General features: G+C 34.6%; 3 protein-coding genes and 1 long non-coding RNA gene across 4 annotated transcripts; 1 reads left to right on the forward strand and 3 right to left on the reverse strand.

The window, feature by feature from the left end:
* Positions 1-1,459: 1,459 nt before the first annotated feature.
* Positions 1,460-3,127, reverse strand: LOC132305407 (uncharacterized). Its single transcript, XM_059803050.1, has one exon. The coding sequence runs from the start codon at positions 3,125-3,127 to the stop codon at positions 1,460-1,462; it is 1,668 nt and encodes a 555-aa protein (XP_059659033.1).
* Positions 3,128-9,079: 5,952 nt separating this feature from the next.
* Positions 9,080-14,455, forward strand: LOC132304036 (uncharacterized). The gene is made up of 2 exons (XR_009481477.1): positions 9,080-9,296; positions 13,287-14,455. It is a non-coding gene; the product is annotated as an uncharacterized LOC132304036 (long non-coding RNA).
* A 1,478-nt stretch (positions 14,456-15,933) lies between these two features.
* Positions 15,934-18,148, reverse strand: LOC132305408 (uncharacterized). The gene is made up of 2 exons (XM_059803051.1): positions 17,417-18,148; positions 15,934-17,331 (listed from the first exon to the last, which is right to left on the reverse strand). The coding sequence occupies exons 1-2, from the start codon at positions 18,146-18,148 to the stop codon at positions 15,934-15,936; spliced, it is 2,130 nt and encodes a 709-aa protein (XP_059659034.1).
* Positions 18,149-19,080: 932 nt separating this feature from the next.
* Positions 19,081-21,447, reverse strand: LOC132305409 (uncharacterized). The gene has a single exon (XM_059803052.1). The coding sequence runs from the start codon at positions 21,445-21,447 to the stop codon at positions 19,081-19,083; it is 2,367 nt and encodes a 788-aa protein (XP_059659035.1).
* Positions 21,448-26,751: the final 5,304 nt, after the last annotated feature.

The following is a 26,751-nucleotide window of genomic DNA, read 5'->3' on the forward strand; positions in this document are numbered from 1 at the left end:
TTGGATCTTTCTTAGTTCTCAGTAAAAATAAAACAAAAAAATATAGCAATATAGTAATTTGTGAACATAAGTTACATAAACCGTGGCAAGATAATCTGATTGAAGGATGAGCCATGCATAATAAAAAAAAAAAGGTCAAATATTTTTATTTATTTTTAATAAGGCAAACAAGCTAAATAAAATACAAACACTCTGTTTAGAGTCGAGAACGAGAATAGAGATGGAGGCGATTGGGAAGGCTGAAATAATTATTATTCAAATATTTTATTTTTTTAATAATAATATAATCAAATATATATATATATATATATATATATATATATATATATATATAAATTCTCGAAAATTTTTTTTAAAAATATATATATTATTTTGTTTTATCTTTTTTTTTTTTTTTTTTTTTTTTTGAGTCCTTTTTAACCAGATATTTTATATTTTTGCTTCTTTTTAATTAGGTTTAATTTTAGTTTCCTTTGAAGGTCTACGACTTGACTTGGAATGTGTCTAATATTAATATTATTGATGCAAATATGAATGGTGGGAATGGTAGTTGAAAAAGAATGGTGGTTGTGTCAAAAAATAGCATTTTGTATGAAATGTACCATTGGAACAAAATTGCTAAAATGTAGCATTTTGACACTATAATACCTGTCAAAATATAAATTATGTGAAAATGACTTTTAATATTGGAAATGGTCTAAAAAGACATCATACAACTACATAATTATATGCTAGTTCTTCTCAAGCAGGCCTGTTATTCAATATCTATCTGCAATTCGCCAGAACCAGAAGAAGCTGTGACATCGTTGATTAAAGAAGTGAAAGCCAGGGGATTTTCCTGCTTGATTATTGCACGCCACTCATCAATATAAGCCTCTTTCTCAGGGTTCAGATTGGGAAGCTCATGCTGTTGAAGGATTTTCAAAATCTCTTCAGTTTCACCAAGTAGTTGAGCAGCACGTTGGACGCTCTTCTCCCTCTCTTCAATGGCACTCCAAAAACATTTCATAGCTATGGCATGCGGTAAGTTGGTGAGGCAAGCACCCAATATATCGGCTATCATAACAGATAATTGCCCGAATAGTGTCTCATCAGTTTGGTCATTGCTGCCTTCGTGGTCCTGCAGTATAGTTTGGCTGATTCTATACATTGAATTTGCAGCAATAACCTTGATGGGCCAATTCAGAGGGTTCTCCTTCAAATCTCCATTCGCGTTTGCCTTGAACTCAATGACACTGTTTTTAGCTATGTCAGCTAGTTTCGCAAGAGTCTCCATTGAGTTGTTTCCTTCAAGAGCGATTTTTTGGAGATCTTCATCTAGCCACTTCTGAAAAAGATCAACTCCTAACCACACCTTGTCTGCTGCATTTCTAATGTTTACCGTATCACTTTCGGCATTCAAGAATTTTTCTACAAGGCTGGCAAACAAGAGGCCTTCACTCACACTTCGAAGCAACCACTACACCTTGTGTTCTTCAATGTTTGGAAGTGATATGGCAATACTTGTAAGAGTAACCACAGGAAGAGACCAACAATTAGGAGGTTCTTTCATATCTAGAGAAGGAACTTTGTCACTGTCAAACCTTGCCACTCCCATGAAAGCAGCAGATTTTTCTAAAAGCTCTTTCAAATATTTAGGCCTCTGCTTTTCACCCTTCTGAATAAAACGATTAACAACATCGATGTTGTCCTTCATAATCTGCATGGGTAGTTCCTCCTCGCCTTCAAGATACAAAACATAATGGCTGAGATCCAGTTCTGTACATTCTGATCCTGTTTGATTGCTTGAAGCAGTATGATTGGATATGAGCTTCTGCTTTAACACCTTGTACGAGTGCCCAAATGTCAAGAACATGCTTATTAAGAAAACAGATATCAGCAGATTCAATTTGCTAATTGTGACAATCACAATCTGAACTCTTATACAAAAGTTTAGAATTAAATTCTTTGTGTTATGAACAAGTCTTCTGCATTTTTGGCCCCAAACTCGTAAACCTAAGCGACTTTGTTTCCACCCTACTGGCCTTTCTATCCAATAATTTTCTATTTTAAACTCGGCTTTGTAGCTCTTGACTCTTTTCTCTGAGCACATTAATCTTATGGCGGTGAAGCATCTAAATGCTGGGGCAATCGTACCTACTCCCACCCCAAAAGACTGAATCACAAACACAACAAAGGTTGACCACTTATAACTTGATCCAACGTTGTGTGGATCAATATAGTCAGAGTGATCGCCGTAAAAATTTCTTCTTATATTATCGCCGTAAAAAAACATGATGAGGTGTACTTCTGCGAGAGTCAATGTAGCGAAGCAACAAATTGCCCCAGAAGCATGACAGTGAACTGAACGAGCCATAACGAACTGAGGACTACCGAATTTTGCCATCATCCAGTACTTTTTTAGATTTACTTTCAATTTTTCAATTATGAACTTTTTGGTTTCTTCTGATTCTTCACGCGAAATTATTTTGTGTATATCATCATACTTCAATTGAAAGCACTTCTTAGTAGTGGAAACCGTCAAAGCTGCGAAGCTCGACACTACAAGCAAAACAAACATGAAGCACAGAACCGCGATGTGTTCCCTCATGAGAAAATAATTTATTACTCGAGTACTGAACTGTATGCATATATTAACAATAATGGTAATGACCAGAATAGCCAAGGCTGTTATGTTCATGAAAAGTTCTTTGTCATCCATAGCTCCTAAAGATGGCATAAAATTACCTATAGCTGTAGACATGAAGGCGGTGCTGGTAAGTTTCGCCACCTGATCTATAGAGGTTGGCATTCGGCTACTCAGATCCACCGGCAGCTTCATTGCTACAGCTAATAATGTGAGGGAAGCGGCATTAAGAGTAAAAAATCTACATGGAAACCAGAGTTTTCTGTGGCGAAACCCTTGGAGGACATCAGCAGCCATTGCAAGGGAGCAGACTAGAGATGCCACTGCAACATAGATGCCGATCCATGGCAATGGTGATTCAGATCGACTGTTTCTTACGTGGTCCAAGCAGCAGCCCTGACTGATAACATATAAGTCACTGCAAGTCAGGGGGTTCCGTTCCCCTAGCAGGATGTACGGCCCTTGCCTCGTCGAGTAATAGTAATCATCGCATACGGACATTTTTTTTTTTCCGAAAATGGAACAGCTTGGTTGTAGTTGTTGTCATGTGGATGATAATATATGAATATATATAGAAAGATGAGAGAGTAATAGTAATCATCGCATACGGGCATTTTTTTTTCCGGAAATGGAACAGCTTGGGTTGTAGTTTTTTTTTTTTTTCTTTTTGGGGGTAAGTAGCTTGGGTTGTAGTTGTTGTCGTGTGAATGATAATATATATATATATATATATATATATATATATATATAGAGAGAGAGAGGGGAGCGAGTAATAGTAATCATCGCATACGGACTTTTTTTTTTTCAAAAATGGAACAGCTTGGGTTGTAGTTGTTGTCGTGTGAATGATAATATAATATATATAGAGAGAGAGTGAGGAGGGAGAATAAATGATGTTAAGTGTGGTTCAACAACTTCAATCAATCTTCCTGGAAGCTGCCTGGCGTTATAAACCTGACATTTCTGAAGATAACTAAAGTTTTTGATTGTGAATATATATATTCCGGTAGAATTGGTCCAATTAAAGTTTAGTTGGAGCAATAGAAAGTGGTGATTTTTAATTGGTGCAATTATATGAAAATTGCATAGATGTATTATAGAGGAAGATTGTCCAAATCAAGATAATAAACAAATTGATTTGAAAACATAGTCCTTATCCTCCTCTCTTTTTTCTCCTAATTTTTCAATTGTTTAGCGAATCAATTTTTTCTATTATGTCCCTCATTAGTTGATGATTTTATGTGTTTAACTATTTATAAACTTTTATATAAGACAATAATTTAGAAGACACATTATTGAAAAGAAAATTAATCTCTTCTTATCTTAATTTGAGTATTTTACATGTGATTTTACAAATATTGAATAATTATAGAAACTAGCAAAAAATAATAATGGTGAAGAGTCGGACACTCAGACAAATTCAATTAATTTTATGTAAGTAGGGGATGATGTCATCATGACATCAACAATATTAATGACATCATGATGACATCATCCCCTACTCACATAAGTCAATCGGACCCAACTTTTAGAATCCAAATCATTATCCCTTCTTTAAATATAATTTTTTTTTTTAAATAGATATAAATAATTGTAATATTATTTTTAATAATCCATCATTTTACTATTTTTGTTGCTAAAAATAGATTTTTTTCCCCTAAGCTCTAAAAATAGATTTAAACAATTGGGTATAAAGAGGATTTATCTAACACAAATTCATTTATTATTTTAACATTTGAAATCATAAGAGTAATTTTGGTAATCAGAATCATTTTCTTTTTCCTTTCATGTCAGTCAAATTGACAAAATAATATTTTCTTACAACTTTCATGAAAAAATTTCACTTAATCAAATGCATGCTGAACCTTAATTCTTTATTTCACTTTTACTTTCCATCATTAATTTTTGTCTAATCAAGCGAACCATTGACCTCTCTCCATTATTTTTCGTGATCTTTTTCCACTAATTTCTTTTAAGTGTAGTGATGCTCACATAGAATACTTGCACTGAATTGCATAACTGAATAGTTTTTTTATTGTTATTAATTACATTAATTAAATATAATTAAGTGGAGGACCCACTCCCTTATTTGTTGCATAAATAACTAATTAAAAATAATAAGTTTATCAATTCACTGTAACTATTCGGTGCAAAAATTATTTTCCATCTTCTAATCTATCAGATACTGTAATTGTAGAATATCTACTTGAATATAAAATATACTCTCATTGCAATTTGGAGAGAAAAAACCTTTAGTTTTTTAATTGTGAAGAATTGGTCCAATTAGAGTTTGGTTGGAAAAATAAAAGAGGTGCTTTGAATTGATGCAATTATATGAAAATTGCATATATAGATTATAGAAGATGATTGTCTAAATCAAGATGAATCAGCAAATGGCATGCGAGTTTTAAATTCAAAATATTTTTAAATTACCTGGAAACATGTCCTTGTGGGCTTCTTTATTCTGTCCTAATTTTTCTCTTATGAGTTATATTATATATATATCTATAAGGTAATAAGGGTTAGAAGTTAGATTAATAGATGCAGAGTCGAAGACCGACACTCTAAAATTCACTGAAAGCACCAACTCATTAGGCTATCGAGACATCTGTCTCTTATAAGCTATATTGTTAAACTGTTTTGCTTTTTCTCCATTGTTTTCTCCCATCATTTTCCATTAATTTCTCCTAATTTTAATTTATGCATGTGTCCCATATTAGTAGTCCATCTCATCCTATTAGGATGTTTTATTAAAATGTTTCAAATTAGTTGTCCTCTTTAAAAAATTAATTAAAATAAATAATGTTATATTTTCATCATTACCCTTAAAATTTTCGAAAAAAAAATTCCAATCTGTTAATATACAAATTTAAACTAAAAAAACACGGATTGTCTTGTCCGTTGAGTATTCTATGATTCAACCGAACTTGCACTTTTAATTTTGTAGACCAGTAGCAGTGAGCTGGTCATTTATGCTGAATCGGCCATTTTGTCTCTTAACTGTGAATTAGGGAGCCAAAATTGTTAAATCATATATATCCTTCTATATTAGTGGACTAATGTTCATATCGACAGCTTTCTAATCAAATGTGAACTGCTGCAAGTTATTCATTGAGCATGGAACAATTAAGGGACTCATATCCACGGATAATCCGTACATCATACTAGTCCTTAATTACTCAGGTAGACGATCAAGCATATGCTTGGATTATCTCCTCTTAACTCTTAAAAAATTGGTTCGAGGTAAGTCCTCTTTAAACAAAGTGGGTGTACTGAGTGTATGAAAAAAACAAAGGTTACACAAGTGTCAAGAGTCTCAAGACACAATGGAAGTTAAATCGGCTGTTAAGCATAATATTATTAGGAGCAAGCAGCTCAGAAATTGAACATGCATGATTCCAACAAATTCAAATGAAATATTCAGAACATTGACCTTCTCCATTAATCTAGTTCTCAAGGGTTCAACATCGCTATCAACTCATTCCTCTTTCGAATTTTTCCCCTTTTGGAATTCATTCTTGTCCAGATCAATTGATTGACAAACCCAATGAGTATTCATAATGACATGCATTTTAACCGAATGTGAACTGCTTAATTTGCTATTAGAAATTTATCAAGACAAAAGTGTTACGGTACATATGGTAAGTCATTTGTAGTGCTTGGAACAATTAAGAGATTCGTTGTGTCTGATAATCACCATAAAACCGTACTTTTGCTTCCGGTAGAATTAAAATGGAGGTAAAATTGGCTTTCGGGTAAGATTTTCATCGCTACCTGCTTAGGATGACTAAAATTTGAGTGGCATTATGCATGGAAGGGGCAACCTATGAATCCAGCAAACTCGTATGATATTTAAACAATGACTCGGTGTATAAGAATAGAATAAATCTACATTAAATTAAGACATACAAGTTAATAATAGGTTTTACACATTCAAACGCTAAGAGTTCATACAATATCTAAATAAAAAAAACTCATACATGAGTACATATCATACAGTGGTAGCATTTTGTGCCTGTATTTTCTCAAGTAGGCCTCCTACTCAATAACTAAATGCAACTCACTAGAACCAGAAGAAGATGAACCATTGTTGAATGAAGAAGTAAAGGCAAAAGGATCTTTCTTCTTCATTAAAGCACGACACTCATTGATATTAGCTGCTTGATCGATCAGGATTCAGACTAAGAAGTTCACGCTGTTGAAGGATTTCTAGAATCTCTTCAGTTTCACCAAGAAGATGAGCTGCTTGAGACATTAGATTTGGACAGGAGCTTGTGCTTTAAGACCTTGCAGTAGTGGAAACATGACAACATCGATCGGGCTTAGTAAGAAAATGGAGATGAGTAGAACTGATTTGCTAGCTCTGACAATCACAATTTGAACTCCAACACAGAAGCTCAGAATGAGGTTCTTCGTGTTGTGAACAAGTTTACTGCATTTTTGGCTACGGATGGGTAAAGCCAAGAAGCTCTCTCTCCATCCTTCTAGCCTAAATTCCTATCCAGTAATTCTCTGTTGTCCACTCGGTTTTGTAGCTCTTGCCTCTTTTTACTGAGCACAGGGATTTTCTGACAATGAACCATCCAAATAAGGGCGCAATGGTACCTACTCCCACCCCGACAGCCTGAATCAAAAGAACGACAGGACTGACAACTTATAATCCTAATCGAGATAGGTAGGTACCATAAAAAATCTAATTATTATACCACTTCCTAATTGGATGCAGACATTTGCAGGAATGGTGATTACGAGAATACTCAAGGCTGTTAAGTTCGTTAATATTTCTGTGTCTTGTCGTCCATGGTTCCTAATGATGCATAAAATTACCTATTGCTGTAGACACGAAGGTGGTGCTGCTAAGTTTTGCTAGCTGATCCATTTTGCCTAGCATGTCGCTGCTTAGATCCACAGGCAGCTTCCTCGCTACAGCTAATATTGTCAGAGAAGTAGCATTGAGAGAGAGAAATTTGCATGGAATTAAACCACAGTTTTTGTGGCGTAACCCATTGAAGGTATCCACCGCCATTGCTATGCAGCAGACTAGCGATGCTACTGCAACATAGTTCCCCACCCATACCAATGGTGCTTTGACTTTATCTTCGTCGTCATATGGTTCGTAGTCGTCTTCTTGAATCATGTAGCAGGAAGACATGTTTTCTTCTTTTTTGGCCTAAAGATTTTTGACAGTTATGTAGTTGTTGATTCTGCTAATTATGCTTCTATTTATAATGAACACTTTCTGCTATGACTCTCACATTCATGATTCTAGCAGAGGAAGACCAAGATAAAAATCAAGGATAGGGTTTCCCTAGTGCTTTTATGGACATCAGTTGGAAGAAAAACCTACTGTTTAGACATGAAATTAACAACTTACATGTGGCCGGTCCGAAGTTAAGTGTCACACTTTTTTATTCTCACTAGAGAATATTCAAATGTAGTGAAACAACATGTAATTCCAACACAATGGTAGTCCTTTCTAGTTTCTACAACATAATAATGCTACATTCATATATATATATATATATATTTACCTCTATAAATTCAAGAGAGAAAAAGGTGGATTTTTCTTCATCTTCATTTTTTTTTTTTTGACTCAAAGCATCTGAGAACTACTATACATATCCAAGTAAATTAAGGCATGTCTTCACTATTAATTTTTTCCCTAGAAGCTGTGACTGGTCTCGCTTGTGCCACATCCCCAGCTTATGAGATGACTAAAAGAAAAAGGTGGCCTTTGGTAGTAAATTTTTTTTTTTTTTTTTTTTTTTTTTTAACTTTTGTGTAGATTTTTTCTTTTTAAAAGTTTAAGTGGTGATATGATAAAAAAAAAAAAAAGAAAAGAATGGTTTACAGATCATCATTACTTATTGCCGAATGAGGCTTTATGCACCTTTCATCAAATCATTTGACTACTAGTTCATTGAACTGCACCCCTGTTTACCGTGACAAAAAATTCACAAATCTTTATTCTTTTTCTTTTTTTCCCTCCATGTTAAGTAGAGCTTGTGGCCGCTTGTGATCGAATTTGAATACATCTATATATTGACGTGTGTGTGTATATATATATATATATATATTTTATACCTTAACAAAAAATACACTCAAATATTCATTTATTCATATGGGACTTAAACTCTCTGCCTTCTATTTTAAAAGGCAAAAAAATATCATTTAACAAAAACTTATTTTCGTTAGGTGTATAATTGCACCGTAAATACCTACTGGATCATGAAAGAGGCAGGATAGCTGAAGCAAAGAATATTGATGTATGAAATTTACGAGGGTCAGAGACCGGAGGCCCATTAGGGCAAGTTAATAACAAGGCCAGCAGGCCAGCCCAATCCATAAAAGTCAAACAAAGGAGTGGAAGCCCAAACAAAACATCACAGTCTAGCCCATTTCGATACCAAAATATCCGTTGCTGAAGTCAAAAAAACACAGATAAGTGTAGCAACAGTGCAATAGATGCGTTTGGCTTGCAAGAAATTCTAGATAGGAGAGCTGAAATTACAGAGAAAGAACAAATGGGATTACGATTCGAGTCAAGGATGATCCGTCGTCCCCAATTATGGGACCAGAAAGATGTGATCGATCCGTCCCCAATTTTTGATTTTACAAGGCAATTGACTACAGTACAGGTCTGAGGTGCAGCAGAGATTTCCATGTCCAGGTACACATTTGAGGGGCTTTGATTCTCCAAATGCATCTTTTCTTGATATAACTTCGAAACTTAATGAACTAATAATTGTATTTTATTTGTTGAATCTTATAAAACACATACTAAATGTTTTAGGTATTATACATTAATTATGAAAAATTAATGTATAAATTCATCAACCAACATTGTTGATAAATGAAGTGATTGCAACAAACCATGAATTAGAATAAAATATATTAAATAAATCATGTTTGGCATATATTATTGTCTGATCATTCAAAAGGTTCACTGGAAGTTAACAGATGGTTAGTGGCTCTTAATCCAATGCTTCTTGACCAATTTATCCAACAATTATTGACCAGTTTATGCATTAGATGGTCCTGAAAGCTAGGTTATGTATTGCATGTGACCAATACTAATCTCCTTTTAAAAAGAATTAGAAAATTCATTTTTCCAAACCCTCCTGAGCATGGAAGCTCATAAGAAGAGTGAGCCATACAATCACATAGTTGAGCATAAGTGCTGCACTAAAATTCATATCATATAGATTTTTAAAAAATTTGAACTTCTCGTTTAGGGGGCAAAATAACCCGAAATTTTAGCTGGGAAAATATTCTTTATATTCTGAAAAGAATTGAGCCACAAACCACTAGCCATCACCGACCTTTTAACTAACAACTCCGTTTGTTCCAGGAGGATTCCTTTCAGCTTTCATTGCTTTCTTTTATCAACCAGCTTTTAAGTTCCCCAGATAAAATTCAGAACTATACAGAGCATGAACCTTGTCCAATGACCTCATGCTCGAATCTCCAACTTTAACTAATCTGCTATAAACCCGATATTTTTGTTGGATAATTTGCACATTAATGATAATTTGATACATTTCTATTCAACATACTGAATATCTCCTCTCAACTTGAATATTGTCATGCATTCATATTACCATCAACTAGAGTTCCTGGTTGAACTCCCCTGCCCGTGTGTTGAGTATTTTATGATTTGACCAAACTTACACTTTTAATTTTGTACACTAGTAGCAGTGTGCTAGTTCTGTAGCAAATGTGCGCAAGATTCACTGCTTGATTATATAGTCATTTGTTCTGAATCAGTGATTTTGTTTATTAACTGAGAATTAGGGAGGCCAATTAAGTCGCTAATAAATCATATCGTTCAGTATTAATAGACTAATATTCACATCCACAGCTTTCTAATCAAATGTGGACTGCTGCAAGTTATTTATTGAGTTTGGAACAATTAAGCACTCATACCTACTGATAATCAAGCGTATGCTTGGGTTGTATAAATGGTCAAGGTAAGTCCTCATTTAGACAAAGTGGGTGTACAAGTGTATGTATAAGGAAAAAAAAAATTACTCAAGCGTCGAGAGATAATGGAAATTAAATTGGTCAGTTGATTAAGAATAAGATTATTGGGAAAAAGCACAGGCTCAGGAGACTAAAATTTGAGTTATGACATGCACGAACATTGGCTATGAATGAATCCAACAAATTCATATGATACATATGAATATTACATGTCTATAACAGGAGAAATACCTGTATCCAATATAGCTTTTTCATATTAAAATGCTGAGAATTCACACAATATCCAAACTAAGAAAACTTGTACACAAGTACATATGGTTCAATTATACTATAATCTAGCTACGTGTATTTTCTCAAGCTGGCCTCCTCCTTATGCTACTCAACAGCTAAATTATACTCGCCAGGACAAGAAGAAGATGTGCTGGTGCTGGATGAAAAAGTGAAATCCTCCACTCATCAATATAAACTGCTTCATTAGGATTCAGACTAGGTAGTTCACGCTGTTGAAGTATTTCCAGAATCTCTTCAGTTTCACCAAGAAGATGAGCTGCATGTTGGACACTTATCACCCTTTCTTCTAAGGCACTGCAAAAGCATTTCGTAGTTATAACACGCGGTAAGTTGGTAAGGCAAGCACCCAAGATATCCGCGATCATAACAGATAATTGCTCGAACAGTATTTCATGATCCATCTGTTCTTTGCTTCCTTCATGGTCTAGTAGCAAAGATTGGCTGATTCTGTACATTGAATTAGCAGTAATAACCTTGATGGGCCAGTTCAAATGGTTTTCCTTCCCATTCATGTTTGCCTTGAATTCCATGACAATATTTTTAGCTATGTCAACAAGTCTCTCTAGAGTCGCCTTTGAGGTTTTTCCTTCAAGAGAGATTTTTTGGAGATCTTCATCTAGGCACTTGCTGAAAAGATCAACTCCTAACCACACACTCTTTGCTGCATTTCTGATGTTTATCAAGTCAGCTTTAGAATCAAGGATTTTTTCTACAAGGCTGACATACGAGAGGCTTTCATTCATGCTTCTTTGTAACCGCTCCATCTTCTGGCTTTCAATGTTGGGAAGTGCCATGGTGATGCATGTTAGTGTAACCAAAGGCAGAGACCAACAGTTAGGAGGTTCTTCAGAATCCAGAGATGGAATTTGGTTGCTGTCAAACTTCGCCACCCCCTTGAAACCAGTAGATTTTCCTAAAAGCTCTTTAAGATATTTAGGCGGCTGCTTTTTACCTATCTGAATCAAATGATCTGTAGCATTGCTGATGTTCTTCATGATATGTAGGGGCATTTCCTCCTCACCGTCAAGGTACAGAACAAAACAGCTATGACCCAGTTGTGTACCAGGCTCCGATTCTGATCCGGGGTGATTGCTTGAAGCAATAGATTCAGACAGGATGTTCTGCTTTAAGACCTTGCAGTAGCGGAAACATGAATGAGCAGAACTGATTTGCTAGTTGTTACAATCACAATCTGAACTCTAATACAGAAGTTCAGAATTAGGTTCTTTGTGTTATGAACAAGTTTTCTGGATTTTTTGCCCCGGATGTGTAAAGCCAAGGGGCTCTCTCTCCAACCTACCATCCTTTCAATCCAGTAATTCTCTGTTCTCCACTCAGTTTTGTAGCTCTTGCCTCTTTTTGCTGAGCACTTGGATTTTGTGGCAATGAACCATCTAAATACAGGGCAATTGTACCTACTCCCACCCCGATAGTTTGAATCACAAGATTGACCACTTATAATCCGAATTGAGATTGTAAGGATTATATGTGAACAAGTATGTCCTGAGCTCTGCTTCTGCTAAAATGACAGTAGTCAGAGAACATATTACTGCTGAAGCGGAGCATGTCACAGAACGCGCCATCACAAATTGAGGACAACCTGTTTCTGCCATCATCCAATATTTTTTCACATAATCTTTCAATTTTTGGACAGTTACCATTCCAATTTCCTCTAATTCTTCAGTTGAAGTGATTTTATGTAAATCACCATATTTCTGTTGCAAATATTTCTTGGTGGTTGGTACTGTCAAAGCTGAGAAACTCAAAATTACAAGCAAAACAAGCATGGAAAACATAACTGCAATATGTTCTATCATAAAAAAATTACTTAATAGGCCGGTGCCTATTTGGATGCAGACATTTGCAAGAATGGTGATTACGAGAATACCCAAGGCTGTCACGTTCATTAGAATTTCTTTGTCATCCATGGTTCCTAAAGAAGGCATAAAATTACCTATTGCTGTACACATCAAAGTGGTGCTGCTAAGTTTTGCCAACTGATCCGTTTTGCCTGGCATGTTGGTACTTAGATCCATGGGCAGCTTCATTGCTATAGCTAATATTGTCAGAGAAGCGGCATTGAGAGTGAAAAATTTGTATGGAAACCACAGTTTATTGTGGCGGAACCCAAGGAAGGCATCCACAGCCATTGCTACGGAACAGAATAGAGATGCTACTGCAACATAGATCCCGACCCATGGCATGGGTGCTTTGTTTCTCATTTCTTGTAATTCCTGCTTAATTTCATAGGGCACGAAAGGCGTGTTGATGTTCTTCTTTCTGAGAAGGCTAGAGATCGGGTTGTAGTGTTGATTGTGCTGATACTGCTATTTATAAATAGAACTAAGTGTCGTGGATTAACGGTTTCTACCATTTTTCCTTGAAGCCACCCGGAATGCGATTGGTTTTGCATTTGTCAAGTCAATTAGAGTTTTTTGATTGTTAAGGTTCTGAGAAGGAATATTAAAGGTATGAACGATTTCTGCTATTTTTCCACAAAGCTATTGGGAATGTGAGCATTTCACACTCATGAGTCAATGAGAGGAAGACTAATGAAAAATCAAAGAGGACCCCTTGTCTTTTTAAAAGTTTGTGTTGATAGGGAGAAAAAATACTTTTCTGATGCTTGCCAACTTAAAAAAGAAAAAAGAAAAGAAAAAGGGTGATAATGGTGTCATGGTAATGCATATAGCTCACATCAAAGTTAAAAGTAAGGGTGCTATCTGTTGGGAATTTTTTAATAAAAATCTAATTCAATTATATTATATTTATGGTGATTTATTGTGACTATTTTTTTCACTATTTAAATTGTATTTAAGGCGGATATTTGTTCAACCATAAAATCGCATGCGGATATTAGGCTGCGTACATCTATCAATCCAAACTCTGCATCCATGAGAGTCTGGTGTAGTGAGTTAGCCTTTTTAGTTACACATGAATACTTCATATATAAAGCCTCCACCATCTTTCAGAGGACTAAAGTTTATATACTTCCCTAGCAACTTTGTATTCTATATATATGTGTGTACGTATCCATTTATCTGCTGTTATTTCATGTGTTTATGAGTTATGACCAATGAGAAGTCTGAATGTGCTGAAGAGAGGACATGGCCTACAACCACTGGTTGTATTTTGGACTTCGGAGTCGGAACTTCCATCTCAAAGAGAGGAGCCTGTGAGCACTTGGTTTGTATTTTGGAGTCGGTACTCCCCCCATTACCTACACATGGGAAGGAAGTTTGAATTTTAGGACAGTGCACGTCTCAATCTTAAAGGTCAATTTCTTACCTTTATCAAATATTTCTATTTTTGTACTTCCGAAAATATATATATATATATATATATATATATATATGTCTATTTTTGTGTTCTTTCATTTTAGTTTGTTATTATTATTTCCATTATTTTATAAATTGTGAACCTCGTTAATTGTACCTCTGAAGTTCAAGTTCTCCTAAAATCATGTATATGATACTCATTCAATTTATAATTGTACCTAAATGTTACATTCTTGTTATTTGCACTTTTTAGGTTCAATTAATTTTTTGTCGTAAATACAGTCTCTAAATGTCATTTTACTAAATGATAACTTTTATTTTTATGTATCAAATTACAAAATATATGGAAATTGGCCAACATTATCTAAAACCAGATCAATGGGAAGTTCTCATGCAGTTGGTTTTTTGTAATATGTTTTTGATTTTGGTTAATTTGCCTTTGTTTCTATAAATCTGCTCTGTTTGCATGCATGTCCTGTTTTTGGGTCAATTTAGTTATTGTATTCAATCATCTGTTTAGTTTAAGGGCATGTCATCTTTGCCAAAAACTGTCAAATTTTTGGATTAGACTCGGATTCCTCTAGTTAAACCTCCAGAAGTGCCCCTTATTAAGAGTACCAAACACTCACTTCTGGGTCATGACTTATAAATTGTTAGATTCGTGTTGAGTAAAATATCATAACTTACTCCTAACAAATATTATCATTCTAGTCTAAGGTGCTGTTTGATAACTCAATTCAATGCTTAATTAGTTAATTATGAACAGATTAAGGACTTATTCGCAATTTGAAAACGGTAAGCGCCACTTAAATTTTTAAGTGACAGGAACATTACTTATCATTAGATGTTGAAAATTCAAAAATATTTCAAAAAATATTTATTTTTTAAAGGTAAAGGGCAAAAAATCCCCTTGTTATACAAAAAATGTGCAAGAAACACCCCTATTGAATTTTAAGTGCATATAAATCTCTATATTTTTAACATTTGGAGTAAATTGCCCCTTGATTGTCAATTTTATATTTTTAACACCGAGCCGTGGGTGTAGCAATCCGATCAGCATGGATTGAATCGGATCGGATTCGCGGATTATTTGCCCACCCCTAGTAAATTGTCTTGTTTGATCGCTATCAATTCATTCCTCGTTGGATTTTCCCCTTTTGGAATTCATTCTTTTCCTGATCAATTGACACTCTCACACTTTTTAACTTTGTAAGCCAATAGGGTGGGGTTCTATTGCAAGTTTTCACAATACTCACTGTGTTTGGCAAGAGTGTCATGCTACATATTGTAATTCATTTGTAGTGCTTGGAACAATTAAGGGATTTCTTCTGTCTGATCGATAATCATACATATTCCCATATTTTTCCTTCCCCCACAACTCAAGTGTAGAACTAAAATGGAGGTAAATTTGGCTTTAAAGATTTTCAGGGTTACATGCTCAGGATTTCTAAATTTTGATTGGCATTCATGAAAAGTGCTACCTATGATATCTAAAAAAACAATGAATGTGCTGTTTATGAATAGCATAAATCTACATTAGCACCATAAGAAAAAGGGCTACCTGTGAATCCAGCAAATTCAAATGCTATCTAAACAAACAATGAATGTGTTGTATATGAATAGAATAAATCTACCTGCTCAAGATCACATTCAAATGCAGAGAGTTCATACAATATTTAAATATAGAAAACTCACAGATGAGTACACACCCGACAGTGATAGCATTATGTGTCTGTATTTTATCATGCCGATCTCCTACTCAATAGACTTACTAGAACCAAAAGAAGATGCACCATTGTTGAATGAAGAAGTAAAGGCCAAGGGATCTTCTTTCTTCATCGAAGCATGCCACTCATTGATATTAGCCGCTTGATCAGGATTCAGACTAGGGAGTTCACGCTGTTGAAGGATATCGAGAATCTCTTCAGTTTCACCAAGAAGACGAGCTGCATGTTTGACACTTTTCTCCCTCTCTTCTATGGCACTGCGAAAGCATTCCGTAGTTATAACATGCGGTAAGTTGGTAAGACAAGCACCCAATATATCCACGACCATAACAGATAATTGCTCAAACAGTGTTTCATGATCCATCTGGTATTCGCTGCCTTCATGGTCTAGCAGCAAAGTTTGGCTGATTCTGTACATTGAATTAGCAGCAATAACCTCCATGGGCCAGTTCAATGGGTTCTCCTGCCCATTCATCCCTGCCTTATATTCCATGACAATAGTTTTAGCTATGTTAACAAGTCTCTCCAGAGTCTTCTTTGAGGTTTTTCCTTCAACAGCGATATTTCGGAGATCTTTATCAAGCCACTTGCGGAAGAGATCAACTCCTTCCCACACTCTCTCTGCTTTCTTTCTAATGTTTACCAAGTCAGCTTTGGAATCAAGGATTTTTTCTACAAGGCTGACATACAAGAGGCCTTCACTTATGCTTCTGTGCAACTGCTTCATCTTCTGATTTTCAATGTTAGGAAGTGCAATGGCGATGCTTGTTAGTGTAACCAAAGGCAGAGTCCAAGAGTTGGGTGGTTCTTTAAAATTCAGAGATGGAATTTGGTCAACATCAAACTTTGCCACTCCTTCGAAACCAGTAGATTTCCCTAAAAGCTCTTTAAGATATTTAGGCTGCTGCTTTTTACCTATCTGAATCAAATGATCTGTAGCATTACTGATGTTGTTCATGATCTGTGGGGGCAGTTCCGCCTCACCGTCAAGATACAGAACAAAACGGCTAAGATCCAGTTGGGTACCAGGTTCCAATTCTGATCCTGTGTGATTGCTTGAGGCATTAGATTTAGACAGGAGCTTCTGCTTTAAGACCTTGCAGCAGTGGAAACATGACAACAACGGGCTTAGTAGGAAACTGGAGATGAGCAAAACTAATTTGCCAGCCGTGACGATCACAATCTGAACTCCAATACAGAAGCTCAGAATTCGATTCTTTGTGCTGTGAACAAGTTTTCTGCAATTTTGGCTCCGGAAGCGTAAAGCCAAGGGTCTCTCTCGCCACCCTACCAGCATTCTGATCCAGTAATACTCCGTCTTCCACTCAGTTTTGCTGCTCTTGCCTTTTTTTACTGAGCACTTGAATATTGTGGCAATGAACCATCTAAAAACTGGCCCAGTTGTACCTACTACCACCCCGATAGTCTGAATCACAAGAATGAACAAAACTGACCACTTATAATCGGAATCGAGTCATAACATACTGATCATAAAATTGTTCGTAGGGAACGCTGTAAAAACATCTGTCTGTAAAGTACGTCCTCAGCTCCGCTTCTAATAAAATGACAGTAGTCAGAGAACATATTGCCCCTAAAGCAGAGCAGTTCACAGAACGCGCCATCACAAATTGAGGGCTACCTGTTTCAGCCATCATCCAATACTTTTTCACATAATCTTTTAGTTTTTGGGTGGTGGCCATTCCAATTCCCACCGATTCTTCAGTTGAAGTGATTTTATGTAAATCACTATACTTCAGCTGTAAATGTTTTTTAGTGGTTGAAACTGTCAAGGCTGAGAAACTCAATATGACAAGCGAAACAAACATGAAAAACATAACTGCAATATGTTCTACAATAAGATTTCTATTTATTAGGCCAGTGCCTAATTGGATGCAGACATTTGCAAGGATGGTGGTTACCAGAATAGCCAAGGCTGTCATGTTCATTAGGATTTCTGTGTCATCCATGGTTCCTAAAGATGGCATAAAATTACCTATTGCTGTAGACATCAAGGCGGTGCTGCTGAGTTTTGCCAGCTGATCCTTTTTGCGTGGCATGTTTGTGCTTAGATCCACAGCCAGTTTCATTGCTACAGCTAATATTGTCAGAGAAGCAGCATTGAGAGAGAAAAATTTGCATGGAAACCACAGTTTTTTGTGGCGGAACCCATGGAAGGCGTCCGCAGCCATAGCTATGGAGCAGACTAAAGATGCTACTGCAACATAGACCCCGACCCATACCATCGGTGCTTTGGCTAGTTCTTCGTAATAGTAGGGTTGTGTCCAGCTGCAGGACAACATGTTCTTCCTCTCCTGGTTTTTGATTTTTGACAATTATTTTCTTTGGATGAAACGCAAAGAGCCTCGGTGTAGTTGTTGATTCTGCTATTTGTGATGAACAATTTCTGTTATGAGGGTCACATTCATGAGTCAAGCAGACGTAGACCAAAATTCTAATTACTGGATGAACAATTTCTGCCATGACTGTCACATTGATTAGTCAAGCAAAGGAGTCTTCCACTATGACTTGTCTCATCTGGATGTATATATATGAGTACTGTATTTGATCAATTATTTAGCAGACAACCCTCCCCCTCCTTTTTTTGCTTTGTAAAAGTTGTAGTGTTGATATGAAAGGAAAATATGTTTTTCTGATCAACACTGACTCCCAATTATTGTCAATTTTGTATGGGAAAATTACTTCTAAGTCCTACTTTTCTTAATAGAAGACAAATAAATCCTTTATATATATATATATATATATATATCTAATCATTTGTTTTCTAAATTATTGAATCTGCAGAAAACATATCTCTGAATTAGTTATATTATTAGACGATAAGCTTCCTTGGTTTATTTGTATCTAGGTCTTATTTCAATTATTTCGAGGGTATGTCGCTTTCTGTGATACGATTAATTCCATCATTTTGTTCCTATGGCTTGAATGCTAATGTTCAAACATTCAGGACTGCTACAGTCGGATATACATATATGCCTCTTCCTTTGGGAAAAAAAATGCATAAATTCAATAGTTGTTATATGATGATGCAGCAAATTCAAATGATATCTAAACACTGTTTCCCATATAATACTACATATATATATCATAAGGCTTTTACAAAATCGAAACTGAGAATTCATATTATAATATGCCAGTTTTTTCTCAAGTATGCCTTCTATTCAATAGCTATATGCAATTCACCAGAGCCAGAAGAAGATGTTCCGTCATTGATTAAAGTAGTGAAAGCCAGGGGATTTTCTTGCTTGATTAATGCGTGCCACTCATCAATATAAGCCACTTTATCAGGGTTCAAATTGGGAAGCTCGCGCTGTTGAAGGATTTTCAAAATCTCTTCAGTTTCACCTAGAAGTTGAGCAGCATGTTGGACACTCTTCTCCCTCTCTTCTATGGCACTGCAAAAACATTTCATAATTATGACACGCGGTAAGTTGGTGAGACAAGCACCCAATATATCCGCAATCATAATACATAATTGCTCGAACAGTGTCTCATCAGTCTGGTCATTGCTGCCTCGGTGGTTCTCTAGCACGGTTCGGCTAATTCTGTACATTGAATTTGCAGCAATAACCTTGATGGGCCAATTTTGAGGGTTCTCCTTCCGATCTCCATTCGTGTTTGCCTTGAACTCGATGACACTGTTTTTAGCTATGTCAGCAAGTTTCTCAAGAGTCTCCGTTGAGTTGTTTCCTTCAAGAGAGATTTTCTGGAGATCTTCATCTAGCCACCTGTGAAAAAGATCAACTCCTAACCACACCGTGTCTACTGCATTTCTGATGCTTACCATATCACTTTTGGCATTCAAGAATTTCTCTACAAGGTTGGCATACAAGAGGCCTTCACTCACACTTCTGAGCAACCACTTCGCCTTGTGTTTTTCAATGTTTGGAAGTGCAATGGCTATACTTGTAAGAGTAACCACAGGAAGAGACCAACAATTGGAAGGTTCTTCAGAAGCCAAAGATGGAACTTGGTGACTGTCAAACTTTGTCACCCCAGTGAACGTTGTAGATTGATCTAAAAGCTCTTTCAAATATTTTGGCTGCCGCTTTTTACCCTCCTGGATAAAATGATTGGTAGCATCCCTATTGTTCTTCATAATCTGTAAAGGCAGTTCCTCCTCACCTTCGAGATACAAAACATAAGGACTGAGATCTAGCTCTGTACCAGGCCCTGATTCTGATCTCGTGTGATTGGTTGAGGCAGTATGTTTAGATATGATCTTCTCAATAAACTCGTTGTACAAGTTCCAAAATAACATGAATGGGCTTATTAAGATCAAATAGATAAGCACAAATAATATGCTAGCCAAGACGATCACAACTAATTTGCTAGCCAAGACAATCACAACCTGGACTGCTATACAGAAGTCCAGAATTAGATTTTTTGTGTTGTGAACAAGTTTTCTGAATTTTTGGCTCCCGACTCGTAAAGCTAAAGGGCTCTCTTTCCACTCTAGTAGCCTTTCGATCCAATAATTTTCTGTTTTCAACTCAGTTTTGTAGCTCTTCACTCTTTCCTCTTTGCACCTTAAGCTTATGGCGGTGAACCATCTAAATGTCGGGGCAATTGTACCTCCTACCACACCAAAAGATTGAATCACAAGAACGACAAAGGCTGACCACCTATAATTTGATCTAACGTTGCTTGGATTAATATAGTAGTGATCGTCGCGAATAAATATTCTGAGGTGCGCTTCTGCCAAAGTGAATGCAGCCAAGAAACAAATTGTCCCTGAAGCATAACAGGTAACTGAACGAGCCACAACAAACTGAGGGCTACTAGATTTTGCTATCATCCAATATTTTTCAACATTTACTTTCAATTTTTCAATTGTGAACTTTTCGGTTTCTTGTGGTTCTTCACTCGAAATTGTTTTGTGTATATCATCATACTTCAGTTGCAGACACTTTTTAGTGGTGGAAACCGTCAAAGCTGAGAAACTCAACAGTACAAGCAAAACAAGCATGAAAGATATAGCTGCAATGTGTTCTATCTCGAATGAAGGATTTATTAGTTGAGTATTTAATTGGATGCAAATATTAACAAAAACAGTGATCACGAGAATAGTCAAGGCTGTTATGTTCATGAAAATTTCTGTGTCATCCATAGCTCCTATGGATGGCATAAAATTACCTATCACTGTAGACATCAGGGTGGTGCTGGTAAGTTTGGCCAGCTGATCCAACTCGCCTGGCATAGTGGTACTCAGATCCACTGGCAGCTTCATTGATACAGCTAGTAATGTCAACGAAGCAGCATTGAGAGTGAAAAATTTGCATGGAAACCACAGTTTTCTGTGGCGAAACCCGTGGAAGATGTCAGCAACCATTGCAAGGGAGCAGACTAGAGATGCTGCTGCAGCATAGATGCCGATCCACGGCATTGGTGATTCCAATCGATGTTCCTCTTCCTTCTCCTTGATCATCACGGAGCAGCAGGATGCGCTTATATAACTGTAGTTGCTGCAAGACAGGAGGTGCCTTTCCAACATTGGATAGTAGTAATCCACGCAAATCGACATTTATTTTTTTCTTTTTCTTTTTCTTTTTTCCCTTTGTGGGCAAAGCAAGATCTTGGGTTGTAGTTGTTACTCCTGTGAATGCTATTATATATATTCCTGGAAGCTACTAGGAATATGGGATTGGTGTTGCTGCATTTCTCAAGTCAGTTCGTGAACCATTTTTGAAGCTGTGGAGAATGTGAGCATGTCACTTTCACAAGTCAATCAAAAGAAGACTCAGAAAATTCAAGTAAAGAAAATTCAAAGGGTAGACAAACCATTTAGTACTGCGGCCCAAAATTGAGAATGGCTTTTCGGAACTTAATTTTTTAAGCTTTTGTTTTTAACTAGGGTAAAGTACAGTCACACCGCTTAAGATTTGGTAAAAGAATACTTATCTTTTTTTAGATAAAGACACCCCCTAAAGGTTCAAAAATGGACAAAGACACCCATTTATATAAAAAATTAACCAAATTACCTTTTGACCGTTTAAGAGATTATTTTAACTTTACAATTTAATAAATTAAACTAATCTACCCTCATGAACAATTTATGCATAAAAAAAAAAAGTTAAAAAAAAAAAAAAAAAAAAACTTTTATATTGTTCATTTTTTTTTTTTTTTTTTTTTTAAAATATCCCAACTTCTTAAAAATGTAGACATCAAACAATGGGACCATGTTTGATGTATGTAAATATTGTGACCGTCCACAACCTTTGGTAAATTAAGGTTTATTTTATTTTATTTTTAAGCTAATTATGTTGCTAATTTCTACCATTTTCCTAGAAACTATGGACGATGTCCTGCTGTATGGTACATTTCTGAAGTCAATTAGAGTCTTTATTTATTTTATTTTAAGCTTTGGAGCTTTCAGAAGAAATGGTCCCGGCGTAGAGGTCTGTCTGGATGTCCCTGAAGTTTTCACAAATGAACAAATTTTTGATATATTATATATATATATATATATATATATATATATAGAAGGACACCTCTAATTGATTGAAAAATCAGTTATAAAAGATATAATTAATACAACTTTCTTATTTTAATGAAACTTTAAAACTTAACATTTTAAATTAGCCTTTAAAATTCTTACAAATTTTTTTTTTTTTTTTTTTTTTTTGTGAACTACATTAAATTTCAAGGAAAAAAAACCTATATTTATATTGGAAAAAAAAAAAAAAAAAAAAAAAAAACCATTGCAACAACATATACTCTTCTTCTTCTTCAACTTCTTTTATTTACCCATCATTATAATATTATATATAATTTGTATCATAATATAATGGTATATATAATATGTATTATTAAATATTATTTAAATATATTTTCATTTCCATCTAGCCTTCAAACCAATATAAATCTAGGTTTTTTTTGTAATGATGTGATATATATATATATATATATATATATATAAAATAAATGTTAAAAGAAATAAAGCAAGTGGGCCCCACCCATGTTATAAACACACGTAAGGCCATTACACGAGTCCACGTTTCTCTCTCTCTCTTGCTGCAACCAGACTGCTCTCGGCAGTTTCCATTTTTTTTTCTTTTTCTTTTTGCAACTTCAAACCTTGATCTTGCTTTTTCCTTTGGGAATTTGGTAGAACATTGTGAAGCAAAGTTGTTGAGCTCTTCGAGGCCGTTAATTTGATAGGAGCCAATCATCATTTGGTGCACTCTAGGGAGTTCAAAATTCTATGGTTCTTGGGCTCAAATTGGGGGTTTTCATCAATTTGAGGTAGGGGTGTTCTAATCTACAATTTCTTGGCCTTTGGTGAATTTTTCCTCTTAAATTTGATCCTAAGCATATTAAATTATAATTACTTAGCTTGTTGTTGTTATAGTTCTGTGTAATTACAATGATAATTGTGTTCCATGTGTTATTTGAGTTTATATACATGTCTATTTTCATTATGGTAAATGAGCATACTTAGTGTTTGATGTGTTGTATGTTCCATGATTATTTATTTATTTATTATCTTGAAGAAAAATGGGTGCTATGGTTCTAAATAAATAAATAAATAAATAAAGGAAATGAATGTTTAAAAATTTTCATTAAATTGTGATGATGATGTAAATGGAAATGTGTAAAAACATATAGTTAAATTAATGATTTGAAGTATGAAACATTCATGCATCCATTGGGAAAGAGAAAGGGGGAAAAATATTTGTTAGAACAAATAAAATTGTTTTGGAGAAAATATTTTCTAAAAGTGTTGCGAAAACCGGACGCCTAGGAAGCGCCTAGTGGTCCGTGATGTTGGTGTAGTCTAGAAGGGAATGTAGTTGAGTTAACTAGGCCGAATGCGACGCCTTGGAGGTGCCTTGTGGTCGTGGATAGTTAACCAACCTTCATTTCGTGACGCTATGGAGGTGCCTTAGGTCGGATTGCACTAACAGTTTGGTTGTTGAAACGAAATTGTTTCGGAAATGGGGAGTGACATTTGCATAACATTGCACTTCATGACATTGTGGTAAATTGGTGATTGGTTGATATTTGTTACATACTTGTTATTGTGGTTGAGAATGTGCGTTTCCCGATGGCATGATTCCGTTCACTTTTTATCTATTCATTGTATGGATTCACGGGAACATAAGAAGTGTGTTTTAGACACTTCCTATTGAGGTTATGCTCACCCAATTATTTTTAACATTTTTTAAGATATGGAAAAGAGGTGGCGGACGATGATCCACCACAAGTTTATACGAGCTTGGGGATCTATTTTATTTTTGCTATCTTTTGTATTAGAATTTTGATATATATTTTGTAAATGTAATCTTAAATATTTTGGGAAACTTTAGTTTAGTTGATATAACGTTGTAAGCTATAAACTTTAAAATTTTAGGTACGTAAGTTGAAGTAACGGATGAGATGGAGGAACGGAACTTTTGTATGTATGTAACCATTTTGGGAATGTAATATAATATCTGAATTGTGCGTTGGGACATGATAAGTTGGATTTAAGGCCCAGTGAGGCCATTGCGTTTATTTTTTTGTATTTCTACAGGTTGTTAAGGGACATTTTCTGCGGAGGTCATGCCGAAATTTTTATAGATTTTTATTTTGGCATCTTTTCGGGTCGTTACATTTTTTTTTTTTTCTTTTTTCTTGAAATTTATTTGCTATATATATATATTTGATAATTATATTGTGCATTCATTTATTTGGTTTTTATCGATTTTCATTTTATATAGATTTATTAAAGGGACACTACCAGAAATAATGCCTAATTTTTTTTCTTCAATACAAATCTAGGTTTTTTTTTTCTTGAAATTTATTTGCTTTATATATATATATATATATATATATATATATATATTTGAGAATTAAATCAACCCCCTCTAATAGTTGAGGGGGATTTTTTGACAAAAAAAAAAAATAGAAAATGGGGGTTTAGTGAAAAACACAAATAGAAAAGGGGGGTTTAATATAGTTCACCTTTTTTTTTTTTTTTTTTAGCCTTTTGTATATATACATACATGTATATAACAATCATTATTTACCTTTTTGTAAAATTGTCTTTTTATATATGTGTGTGATGGAACTTCTAATTCCTTGTCATAGTTGAATTTGTCATTTTGCTTTAGCAGTCAACCGAATGTGAAAGAACCAAGCCAAGTCGGCAACTTTTCATCCCCGGCTCTCTCCCTTCATCTTACCTTTTCATAACTCGTCAAGGCTGAGTCAAGCTCTAACTCCAGAACTCGCTTCCTTATCTCGATTGCAGTAGGAACGGTACGCGCGCTCAATTGATGGAATCTTTAATTTTTATCATTATTTAGTTTTAATTGAAGTAATATTATGAGATTGAGTTTTAATTGAATTAAAATTATAGAATTTGAGTTTTAGTTGATGTTTAAACGAAAAAAAGAATGGTTTCATAATTCATATATGGTTAACTATATATGTATATAAACAAAGGAAAGGAAAGAATTGAAAAAAAGAAAAAGAAAGAAAATAATCTATTCACATGAGTTTTTTTTTTTTTTTTTCGTTCACATAATATCAAGCACACATATATAAACTCTTAAAAATCATTAAAAAAAATAAAATAAAGAATGAAAGTAATATATATGTAACAAATGGAAAGAAGGAAAATCATATAGCAGGAGAGGAAAATGTTAGGTGGTAAAGGTTAATTTGGTCCTAAAATGTTAAATTTTAAAGTTCAATGAAAATAAGAAAGATGCATTAATTATACATTTTTATAATTGGTTTTTCAACCACTCAAAGGCACGATTGCCTTCTACAGTTGCATGTGAGACTGCAGCTAGCAGTCCTCTACATATATATATATATATATATATATATATATATAAGACAAAGTACAGAAAACTCCCCTCGATTTGTAACCTTTTCTAGTAAACCCCTCATCTAATTTTTTACCAAAGAACCCCCCTCAACTATCTAAGGGGGTAAATGAGTTTATATTTGGACTAAAATGCCTTTTTATTTAAATCTTAATTTTTTTGAAATTCAAAAATTCATATATCACAAACCGTACATCCAAATATTGTAAATAATATATGTACGGAAAACTTATAAAACACGGATTCCAAAAATATAAGATTTGTTTAATAAAACTTCATAACAAAAGAGAAATAGACAATCTAAAAATCTACTACAACAATCTTATTTTATTTTATTTTATATAAAATATTCAGGTTATTTGCAAAAAAATTTTTAAAATTTTTCATTTTCATATGGAGCATAACATATAAAAAAAAATTAACCTCAATAGAGACCAAATATTCAATTTTAGTTATTTTTTAAAGGGCAAAGTACAGAAAACCCCCTTCGACTTGTAACATTTTCTAGTAAACCCCCTTTATCTATTTTTTTACCAAAGAACCCCCCTCGACTTGTATCATTTTTTCAATAAATCCCCCCTATCTAATTTTTTACCAAAAAATCCCCCTCAACTATCTGAAGGGGGTAAAAGAGTTGATAATTGGACCAAAATGTCCTTTTATTTAAATATTAATTCTCCCAAAATGTCCTTTTATTTAAATATTAATTCTCCCAAACTTCAAAAATTCATATCTCACAAACTGTATATTTAAAAATTATAAATAATATATGTACGGAAAGCTTATAAAATAAGGATTCCAAAAATATAAGATTTGTATAACAAACCTTCACAACAATAGAAAATTGGGAAATCTAAAAATCTACTCCAACAATTTTATTTTATTTTTAATAAATAAAATACTCAAGATATTTGCAAGAAAATTTTCAAAATTATTCATTTACATATGGAGCCAAATATATAAAAAAAATTAAGCCCAACAGAGATCAATTTCATGAGATATCATATTTT

This window comes from Cornus florida, unplaced genomic scaffold, assembly GCF_030987335.1.
Source record: "Cornus florida cultivar Cherokee Brave unplaced genomic scaffold, ASM3098733v1 CherokeeBrave_3.0.0_Hap2_Chr04, whole genome shotgun sequence".
In the NCBI taxonomy this organism is placed as follows: domain Eukaryota; kingdom Viridiplantae; phylum Streptophyta; class Magnoliopsida; order Cornales; family Cornaceae; genus Cornus; species Cornus florida.